The sequence below is a fragment of the Monopterus albus genome, unplaced genomic scaffold (assembly GCF_001952655.1).
Source record: "Monopterus albus unplaced genomic scaffold, M_albus_1.0 scaffold287.1, whole genome shotgun sequence".
Classification (NCBI taxonomy): Eukaryota; Metazoa; Chordata; class Actinopteri; order Synbranchiformes; family Synbranchidae; genus Monopterus; species Monopterus albus.
This window is the reverse complement of record NW_018128167.1, coordinates 235,142-246,775: the sequence shown is the minus strand read 5'-3', so window position 1 is coordinate 246,775 and position 11,634 is coordinate 235,142. Positions and strand designations below refer to the sequence as shown.

General features: G+C 45.0%; 1 protein-coding gene across 1 annotated transcript in view; it reads right to left on the bottom strand.

Moving 5' to 3' along the window:
* The window catches only part of LOC109973251 (latent-transforming growth factor beta-binding protein 4), a 52,877-nt gene extending 41,306 nt beyond the window's left edge, over positions 1-11,571 (bottom strand). The window contains exons 1-3 of the mRNA XM_020622685.1: positions 11,239-11,571; positions 4,000-4,278; positions 3,251-3,327 (exon numbers count right to left, since the gene is read on the bottom strand). Coding sequence (XP_020478341.1) covers positions 3,251-3,327; positions 4,000-4,278; positions 11,239-11,536 — 654 coding nt within the window. The 5' untranslated portion in view covers positions 11,537-11,571. The remainder of the gene's footprint in view (positions 1-3,250; positions 3,328-3,999; positions 4,279-11,238) is intronic.
* Positions 11,572-11,634: the final 63 nt, after the last annotated feature.

Sequence of the window (11,634 nt, the reverse complement as noted above, 5' to 3'; positions counted from 1 at the left end):
GCATTCCCCCGGAGGAGCTGGAGGAAGTGTCTGGAGAGAGGGAAGTCTGGGCATTTCTGCTGAGACTGCTGCCCCCGCGACCCGGTCCCGGATAAGGGGAGGAAAATGGATGGATGGATGGAACTCAAAAGGGCCCAAAGTGCTGCACAGTATAGACATATCTATCGACTAAAACAATACTAAAACAAACAAAACAATACTAAACAGTCAACAAGATAATCATAGAACATAAAACAACCATTTAGAGGCAGATAAAACAAATTAAAGATCAAAAGCCTGTTTAAAAAGGTGCGTTTTTAATGTAGATTTAAAAACCGCTAGCTCAGTGAGAGACCGAATCTCAAGCAGTAATGAGTTCCAGAGTCTGGGGCCATAAACAGCAAACGCACGGTCACCCCATTTTTTGGATCAGGACCTTGGAGCCACTAGGGACAGGTTATTAGAAGAGCGCAGGGCTCTACGAGGAACATAGATAAATAAAAGTTCGGACAGGTAAAGTGGAGCAAGGCCTTATAAGGCTTTGAACAGAAATAAAATAATCCTAAACTTAATTCTAAAATGTACAGGCAGCCAGTGTAATGTGAGAAGAACAGGAGTAATAGGGGCAAACCTGGGAGTGTTGGACAGAAGGCGAGCTGCCGCATTTTGGACCAGTTAAAGTTTCCTCAGCAACGACCGATATACCAACGTAAAGGGCATTACAATAGTTATTCGCGAAGTAACAAAAGCATGGATCGCCTTTTCTAAGTTTCCTTGGGATAAAAAAGGCTTAATCTTCGTTAAAAGTCTCAGGTGAAAGAAACTGGTCTTGACAACGGCTCTGATCTGTTTATCAAAGTTAAAACTAGTGTCAAATATCACTCCAAGGTTTTTTACCATGTCTCTGAGTGCAGGGGCAGGGGCATGTAAATTGGATACACCTGCGGCTGGATCGGGGCTGATAAAGATATATTCGGTCTTATTCTCATTTAAATGAAGAAAATTCTGGGCAAGCCAAATCTTAATATCCGGAATACAGTCATACAGTGGAGTAAATGCATTTGGGTCAGATAATACCAGTGGCATATAAATCTGAATGCCATCCGCGTAAAAATGAAAATGAACATTATGCCTGGATATAATTGACGCCAACGGTGACATATATAAAGAGAAAAGTAAAAGGTACCAAGGTCGACCCTTGTGGGATGCCAGAGGTAAGATGGGCTGTATCAGAGGAAAGATCATCAATAATGACAGAAAAAGGTTCTATTTCTCAAGAAAGAACTAAACCAATTTAAAACTGTGGCCTTCAGCCAAACAAGAGGTTTTCCAGTGTAGATAATAAACCGGCATGGTCAACAGTAACAAATGCTGCCAATAGGTCTAGTAAAGCTAAAATAACAGGGTACTTGGTGTCAAGAGCCATGGCGATGTCATTATGGACGCTCAGCAAAGCAGACTCTGTACTATAGCGGGCCTTAAAACCTGAATGAAATTTGTCAGCAATGTCCAAACGAGTGGTGAGACTGCAGCTGAGTAAGAACCGCTTTTTCCATTACTTTAGATAAAAAAGGCAGTAAAGAAATTGGGCGGAAGTTAGACGGATAGGCTGGATCAAGGTTAGATTTCTTAAGAAGAGGTCTCACTATGGCATGTTTAAGGGCGGTGGGAACCAACCCCGAGCTGAGAGAGTGGTTGATGAGAGTGACCAAGCCTCCTTAATAACCCTGGCTGGGACTAAGTCCAGAGGAGAGGAGGTGGGCTTCAGGTGTGAGGCAAATTTTTTAAATTGATACAGAGAGATCGGAGAAAAGGAATCAAATATATGGAGTGCATGAGATACAAGTGGTACATGAGGTAGGGACATGGGAATGTTTCGCCTAATATTCAGAACTTTATTAATAAAATATCTCAGAAATTGATTACAATTCGCAACCGAGCACTCAGGGGCCAATGTAGCATGAGGATTAATAACCAAGTTAATGGTATTGAACAAAACTTTTGGGTGTTGACTATTATTCAAAATAATATTAGATAAGTATCGCGATTTAGCATCTTTTACAGCTTTCTGATAAGAAAGGAGGCTGTCCCTTAGCATGGCAAGGGAAACATGTAGTCCATCTTTCTTCCATTTCCGCTCCGCCTGCCTGCACCGTCTCCGCAGGACACAAGTGGTGATGTTCAACCAAGGGTCAACAGTATTTCTAGCCCTCCTTTTCACCAAGGGAGCGATGGACTCCATAATCCTAAAACAAGTAGAGTCAAATAAGCCGAGGAAAGCATCAGGGCATGCCGGGAGGTTCTCAACCCCGGAGGAGCAAAGCCCAAAAGCAGAAAAGGCAATGGCAAAATCTGATGCCGTAGATGAGGTGATAATCCTACAACGCTGGCAGGGGGCCAACGTTCTAGGAGCACTTGTCGATGCCAGAACTTCGAAGTGGATAAGAAAGTGATCCATGATAGCCACGTTCAATTAATCCTTGATACAGACTGATAGGCCCCAAAAAATGACAAGGTCCAGGGTGCCCCTAAGTAGATGAGTGGGGCCCAGTATCGACTGGACGAGATCAAAGGATTCAAGCAAATCATTGAACTCCTTCCCTAACTGATCCAAAGCACAGTCAACATGAATATTTAAATCTCCACAAATTAAAAAGCTGTCAAATTGTGGAATCAATACACCCAGGAGTTCCCCAAAGTCATTTATAAAATCCTTGGCTTTCGGAGGGCGGTATATTAAAACAGATAACGTAGGTCGGTGTAAGGTTAAAACAAAAGATTGCAGTTCAAAACTGGAAAAATCTCTTGAGGGAAACGGGCAACATTTTAGGGTCAACTTAAAGACCGTTGCCAGACCGCCACCTCTACTTACTGGTCGCAGCGTATTCAAAAATAAATAATCCGTCGGTAACAACTCAGAAAAGAGACTGTTGTCACCTTGTTTCAACCAAGTTTCAGTAATAAAAAACATATGCAGGAAGATCCAAACAACGAGTTGCGTATATCAAGGAGCGTCAGATGATCATAAACCAAGGTAGAAACAACAGAAGCAGCATCAAATATCAAAAACAGCAAATCCATAGGAGAGTCAGATGGCGATCCAACAACAACGGCGCAATCTTGAAATCCCCCAGCTGTTAATTTTACTCTCAGTTGAGTTGTGATGATACAATGAGATCACAACATGACAACAGATGAACCACAACCGTGTTTCCCCATGGCTGTGTGTAGAAGCGTTTTAGAGCCACCAGCCAATCAGAGTGGCCCTTACCTTTACTACCTTGTGGATCTTCACAGTGGCCTCAGGGGGGTGCCGCACTTGGACCTTCACCATGGAGGGAACGGGAGCTAAACACACACACACACACACACACACACACACACACACACCAGGCAGCAGAGCACATCCTACATTTCAGCAGCAATCTTCACATCACACTACTTTGCAATTTAAAAAACATTAACTGCTTCCACATTGCAATGGACGACGTTTTATGGGTTTTAAAAGATTGACTACAGTTAGTAAGACATTTACTGACGAGTAAAGATGACAACACTATGACTTCAGGAGAGAATCTGCACTGATGTAAACAACAAAGAGCTGGATGTCTTGTGTCAGAAACAATTAGTTTTGACTGTAGATCCATAAGATGTGGTTATGGAGAGCTCTCCTTCTATAGGTTCATAACTCGTGAGCACCATGTCCTACAAACCAGAGCCAATCAACAATGAGATAGATGTCCCTTTCATTTTCAGTTGCCCAGAATTAGCAAAGTTTGATCATTATTAGGAAACAAATCCTACATTAAAAGATAAACTCATAAGTCATTTTCAATAAATACATTTGAGTCAACCCTCCTCTGCAAAGTCACTATTGGAACACAGCGGCAGACACATATCGGGAAACATCAGCTTTCAGATCGAAGCTTCAGGTTCGTCTCTGCGGTAAGAGTCACCTGCCAACAGGAAACCAGAAAAGAGTCACAGCTGGTCAAAAGCCTTACAATCAGACAGACTGACCTCCAGCGCTCGCTGCCTCAGCGCTCGCTGCCTCCTGGCTGTGTCCCAATGGCAGGAGGAACTCAGACTGCATCAGCTCCTGATTGGCTGCCATGTCAGAGAGGAGCACAGGTTTGATGATCTCATTGGTGGACGAGGGAGACGCTACAGCAGGGGCGTCCGCAGCAGCAGTGGGGGCCACGGGGATCTGGCAGAACTTCCCGGTGAAGCTGGTTGGACAGAGGCAGCGATCTTTGTGCAGACAGAAGCCTCCATTCTTACAGAGCAGAGGACAAAGGACTGCGGGAGGAAAAACACCAGACTGTCACCTTCACATACAGTAGATTTATTGACATAGCACTGTGTGAAACGCCGCTGGGGAAACAGTGTCCGAGCACAGAGCCACGGGTCTCTGCTCTGGTCACACTGCTCCATCAGCTCCTCGCTGCACAGAACAATATGTTGGAAATAGACGGCCTCCCGTGTTCCCTGAGGAGGAACCCTGCCCACTGGGGGGTTTAAAGCTGGTGGACAACAGTGGGGGTCTAGGGCCCAGAGCGATGAGCTGGACCAGGGTCTGGACTCACACATTCATCAGTGTTCTCTGCTGTTAGTCTTTGTGCACAGTAACATAAAAATCACTGGCTGCATCCTCTATAGTCATAAAGGCCGACAACCCTCGAGAAGAGCGGGCAGCCGAGGGTTTCTTGGTGGAAAGCTGAACGGTGCAAAGCCAAACAGGGAGCAAAGCCAAAACATATGTAGCCTGTTTACCAGCGTTAACTTTGGGACCTATATTTGATGTAACTTTAATCTTATCTGCATGTTAGTTGTAGTCATTTTTAATGTTCATACTTCTCTTCTAAGCATGTTGAGGTTACAGCTGTCTCCATGTACAGTTCAACTCTATTTGATTCAGTTTTATTTGTATAGTGCTGATTCATACCAACAGTCATCCCAGGGCACTTTCCATGGTCAGGTCTAGACCTGACAGTGGTAGGAAGGTACAGGGACAGAATGTACCTGCTTTCATCGTAGCCAGTCTGAGTTCAGCCTAAACCTGACAATGTTCATATCCACACAGTCGAACGATGAAATAAAAACGTGTTACTTAAAATATAAATCGACTTTCAGACAAGTTCACAACAGGCTCCAGGACACACACACAGGTCCAAGGCCAACGCCGACACCCTTGGCCTGGAAACGCCGATCCTGTGTGAGGGTCGGGGCCCTGTCCACCAGCTGCTTCCTGTCTGAGCCCCTCCCACGGGATGGTGGTGTATTGTTACCCACAGTTGATGAGCCGATAACCCTGCAGGAAGGGCCCTGCAGGAAGGAAACACGCAGCTCTGAACCCTGGTCCTGCTCGGCCGGAGATCTCTCTCAGTGGCTCAGACCTGAACTCAGCCACACTATGTGCATGCTGTGTGGTTTGAACTTTGGTGGGGACGTTATTGTTGGACTACCAGAGTGAGCGCTGTGTATTCTCTGCACACTCACAGCTTCACTCTGAGAAATGTTTAGCTTTGCTCTTTGCTCATGTCTCCAACATGACGCTGAACATTAGAAGCCACTAGTCATCACTGACTGAGCAGTAACCTTCATGTGCACTGACATTTGAATCGCCTCAGTCTCAATGGAAACGTGCCTTTTCTCTCTGCTGACGTCTTCATCTCTTCAGTGACGTGGACGCCGCAGGTTTTAACAACGCCATGATTTATTTGCCAAGTCTGTTTCCACTGCACTTTTGCTTTTATCAACTCCACATCAGACAAGTATAAGAAATTTTTCTGCAGTATCTCAAGATTTGAGTTTTTTTTTTCCAAATTCTGGCCACTTCCTTTTGTTTTTAACTGAAAATCTGCACAAAAACAGTTGGATGGAAACAGCTACTGTCTCACTGCGGGAGCCACACATCACTTGATGAAGGTCGACGGCAGAGGAAGACGTGCAGTCGAGTGTCTTTCATGTTCACAAAATGACTTCAGGATGTCATGATGATAAAGTGAATGTTCGTCTCCAGCTGCAGGACCAGTTTAACCAAACGGATCAGGGAGCAAATGAGACTGACTCCAGACCAGCTCCCACCCAGCGGAGTCCTTCAGGGCAGGTCTGCAGGATTACTGTAGGATGAACACGACTACTGGACGCTGTCTGAGCTGATAGGAAATGTGCTGAAGCTGGCAGCATAGTGCCCGACATGGTGCTCAGTCTGACAGAAACGAACAACAGTCAGAGCTTCTGAATCAGACGGTTGCTGGTATAGTGAAAGACACTTCCTTCAGTCTTCAACACACCTGCCTGTCTGCTTTGACTTAGCACATCCTACACAGATTTTACAGACAGGCCATCTCTGCGTTCGAGCAGTTCACTGTCAAACAAGACGTAAACCTGCAGATGGAGGTGCAAAAACAAGGGATTCATCTAAGCAGCTGCTGCTGGCGATGAGGAGGAGAGGAGGCAGCGACAGACAGGATGGAGCCTGAGCAACAGTCTGCTGGTCATCATTTAGTCCTGTGCTGGAATTTGGTGCTTTTTAAAATATTTCTGATGATAAAAGCAGCTTTAAGTCAAAAGCGGTGTCCGGTGATCATTACAGTAATCCAACCTTGAATTATTGCCTTTGTATATACAAACATTGGCAGGAAAACGGATCGTTCTACATATTAGCCTAACAAACTGTACACAGACCGAGTTTGGTCAGTTAATGATTCACTGCTCCATAAAGTGGATGTGACAGTTTCAGTCTAATTGTCAGGTTGGAGCTGCTCCACAACAAATGATGAACTGTGGGTGAACTTATGTTCCTACGTAATGATTAAATAAGTATAGAGTTTTGTTCCTGTTGAATGTTTTATATTACATTTCTAGTCAAATATTCATATTTTGCTTACTTACATTTACTACATATACAATGCATGAGCAGGGCCGTGCAGTGTAACAGAGCTGCTGGGCCTCGTACACAAAACAAGTCCATCAGAAAAACACGACAGTTCTGCACGTTGTTGTAGCAAACCTTCAACAAGTCAGAGGCGTCCTCACATCTGCCTCTGTACAACACTCAGTCGCACAAATGTAACCAGCAAACACTACATCATACACACATCCACAGACCTATACACAAGTTACACACACTACACGACAGATGTGACACAAGTAAACAACTATTAGTGTGGATCAAATGGACAACTCTAAAAACACCATCCCCAACTCTAACAAACTTCTGTGATTTGTGTGAGTTTAGTGCGGTACAGGAAAGAAAACAGGTCAAACCCCTCATTTAAATTAGTAGGAGCACAGGTGGAAGAAGTACTCTGACCCTTTACTGAAGTAGTAATACCACAGCTTCAGGACGATTTGAGCTGAAAGTCTTCACCAGAAATGTCTTCATGAGGTTCCCTGTTGTGATAATGACACAGAGATCTACACCAGCTGCTTTTGTATGTACTGGGGATGTCAAACGCAGTACTTGTACTTTTAAGTACACATTTCTACTTCTGAGTAGGGTCTGAGTACTTCCTGTGAGATCGCTATTGCCAAAGTGTTTTCATGTGTCCAGGATGTTTGTGTGTTCATGTCCACACCCTTTCAAGTGTGTGTGCATGTGTGTACTCTGTAGTCGAGGTGGTTGCTTACTCTATAAGGGTTTCTGGTGAAGTGTGTAACACACACTCAGATGTTGCATGTGTGTGTTTAGGTGTAAACATAGTGTCCTAATTATTCTCCTGGACGTCGCCCTGCAGATGGAACACATCAACACACACACGGAGTGTGTAACTGGGGCAAAAGAGAGAAACACAGGGATGGAAAACAGGAGTGCGCTGACATAAACAAGGCGAGATGAAGAGATAAACACAGATGAAGAGAGAGAGAAGCACTGTGAGGACCGGGGGTGATCAAAGTGAATGGTTCGTCCTGATCCCACAGCTCTGATTAAATGAATCCTGTGGCTCATAACACAACATGTTTCCTCCACATGTCGTGTGCTGAAAACATGTTGTGTTATGAATCCTGTGGCTCATAACACAACATGTGGAGCCCTGACTGCATCCAGCTCCCTCTCTGTTCGCTCTGTGTTTGGTCTCCGCCAGCTCCCACAGGAAATCTCTGGCTCTTTAGCTGCCAAATGCTCCACTACTGTCCCTGGACCAGATGTTAACATTAGCCATTAAAACATTAATAAAACACGCAACAATACAAGTCATGACAAAACGATCCAGCTAAACATGAGGCAGCTGAACCAAACAAAACAAAAATACTGTGGAAAATGTAGTCAAGTGGAACACTGTGAATATCATGATGAGGCTGTGCAGTGAATTCAAAGAAGGAACAACAAAGCATCAGAAGCTGATGGCAGCTGCTTGAACAAGGGGATTGACCTTTGACCTATGATGCAGCGGAGGGGGCTTGAGTCACATGACTCAACTCGAGCCAGACTTAAGTCCCAATTTTGAGGACTTGGGACTCGACTTGGTGTTCATGACGTGAGACTTGAAAGTACTTAACTTTTTATTAAACATTTGCATTTTTCTACATATTGAGAAGTTATGCTTTGTTTCTGAAACCGATCTGGGTGATTTCTAGTGCAACGCCACAAACCTGGCCACCTCCGTTTAATTTTAAGCTGTGAGACTTGACTTGGTGATGTATTTTATTGTGAAGATTTTCTGAAAGCCACAAAAGACAGGCCTTTTTATTTAATAGCTAAGGGTCAGCTTATAGCCTATGAATGCACAATTAATAATCAGGGGTTTGTGAAAGTTTCACTGAAATGTGTGATATTCCCATAGCATCGTCACCTCGACAGAATTCTGCAGGGCCTCACTTGTGACGTATAGTAGGGACTCGACTTGACTTGCTTGATTCTCACCACAGTAACTTGGGACTTGCTTGAGACTTACATACATGTGACTTACTCCTACCTCTGCTATGATGTCATCACTTCATCCTTCTGCAATGTGTGCACATGTATTCTTGTATTACTCGTGTTGTGGGGACAAAAACAAGTTAAATTTTGGATTTAAGGTTAAGAATCAGGCAGGTAGTGATTATGTTTAGGGCAAGTCTGTAGGAAATGAATGTAATGTCCTCTGACGATATGGAAACACAGGGGTTAAATGTTAATGAGAAATGAAAGCCATATGTCAGTGGTGTTTCTTATCCCTACCCTCCCCCCCGATCAAATCTCCTTCCAAATGTGGTACAAATTCTTACACAAATATCCAGAAAATCTCTACGCAGCAATGTGAATTCCTGTGTCTCCTTCCACTACTGCACAGTGAATATGAGGAGCACTGGTTTCCCCCTCTCTTTAATTAATTACTCATTACTAATGGTCCTACTTCTGTTCAGAAGATAATGATGCTAAATGTTACCAGTGACTTTGCTGCCAGCTACAACCTGAGCTTTCACTCACATTTAGTCAACGCGTCTCCATTAACGGCAGCAGAGCGAGCAGCTGCTGTGTGCAGCGTATCCCCTGAATCGACTCAGCCACTGGGTCACAGAGACACTGACGGCAACTTAAAAATAGGACTTTCACGCTCTGCAGCATTAAGCACCATATTTTATCTATGATTTGTACACAGCCTTATGGACATTGAGTTCTCTATCTCTGATCAAATCTCCTTCCACATGCAGTTCAGGTCTTTAGCCTTTGAGCTCTTCTAGACTTTCCAAATGTTACTGGACCAAATGGAGGAAATTCTGAAAACACAAAGAGTCGTGCTCAGAAAAACATATTCATCACTTTGCAGCTGGTCCTTCTTCAGTAACTGTGTATGAGGAAACTCAATGTTGGCACGATCCTCTAATGATTTAACACACACTGACCTGGCGTCAGTTCAGACTAAACAATGAAACTATTCACCGACTATTTGAGACACTGAACTCTGCCAACCACCAAAGAGCTGCAGGTCACGTGACACAGCTGGAGCCGCGTCAGCCTTCACAAGCAGCAGCAGCTCACCTGGCAGCACCTGTGGGTTCTGGTTGTGTGACACCCTCGGGTCAGACCTTCATTCAACGTGAGCTGTTAGTATTTTACAGTGGATTTATACTAGATTGTAACTTTCTGGGCCGATTCGGACTTTTTCCAGTTCTGGCCTGCCGATTCCAATTTTCTTTCTAAGAACTGTAATCGACAGCATACACAGACATCTTGGTAACTAATCAAAAATAAAAGGTATGAAAGTTTTACATGTCCGTCTTTGTACTTGTCCAAACAGAGCCAGGTGTGAAGGCGAACAGAAACACAGCTGGTATTGGCAGTGTTTTACCGCGGGTTGGACACACTGCACACGCACACTGAGACTGAGATATCTTTCCTCACTCCACTTTTCATCTAAGATGGTATCTTCCAGCTTCTGACTGGCTGAACACACCTGAGCCAGGTAATCAGCAGCAGGTCAGGCAGGGATAGTTGGAAAACAAGCAGGACAGGAATCGGCCACCCCTGGATCAGTGCATCTCTAATCTCTACTGCACACATTTGTATTTGCCACATCGCCAGGCCCCAGGATTTCTCTGTAATTTCAGTTCTAACTCTTTAAAGCTTCATGGAAGTGACTCAGACCTGATGTGTCCACAGCAGTGTGAACAGACCAGACCAGATGTCCTCAGACCAGATGTGGGCCACCTGCGGATGTGTTCCGATCCGATTCCTGTCCGAACGGTCAGATCAGAATCCATATGGTTGTTTTAACGTCTCCTCCTCTACACATGCGGCCTGTCCTCATCATCACAACCAAATAAATCAGAACTGAGCATTAAGGGCTGAGATGTGCAGGCAGCTTATGACAGCAGCTGCTTGTCGTGTACTCACAAACACACGCACAAACACACACACACACACACACACAGTGTGCGACAGACAAGTGCCACCTGTGAGCATCTGTACATCTGGTCCAACAAGCCAACGACTATTTGTTCGGTTCACAGCGACACAGTTTAGTGACAAGTCAGATCCACTTTTCAAAGAACAAGAGGAGGTCAGACCCTCCTTCAGCCTGCTGACCAGCAACACATTGCTTTATACTGAACATGTGCATTTGCGATCTGAACAGCACCTGTGAGTGATCACCTGTGCATAGCTGCGGAGGACACACACACTCTGGGCTCGTCTGACATGCGAACCAACATGACGCAGGAGCATTTAGCATCTTTCTTTCAGACTTTGGGGCCATTTGATGACTGGCAAATTTCCCCGTCCCCTGTGGTGATGGCACAATTGGTGATGTTCAGGTTAAAAGTTGAACTTACAGACTCTGAAGCCCTGCCCATGGAAGCTGTCTCTCCTCCCTCCTCCTCCCTCGCCGCTGTACAACGTGGTCATGTTGCCTCTCTCGCAGTGGTTGACACACCGGCCCTGCCTGCAGCGCACCTTGCAGATGGTGGGCGTAAACACCACCTGGAACCTCTCCAACCCCCCTTCTCCGGCTGTCTGTCCATCAGCTGGCAGAGGACAGATGAAGAAGAAGAAGAAGACAGAGGACAGCAAACAGCAGAATGGAGGCTGCAGCATAGCGAGCACTTCAGTCAGTTTCTGAGTGTGTTGCATTGCCCAAATTCCCAAACCACCTCCCCACTCTCTCTCCGTTTCTTACTCTGTGGTCGAATGAAAAAAGGAGGGAAGGAAGAAGAAGAAAACGAGCCCCC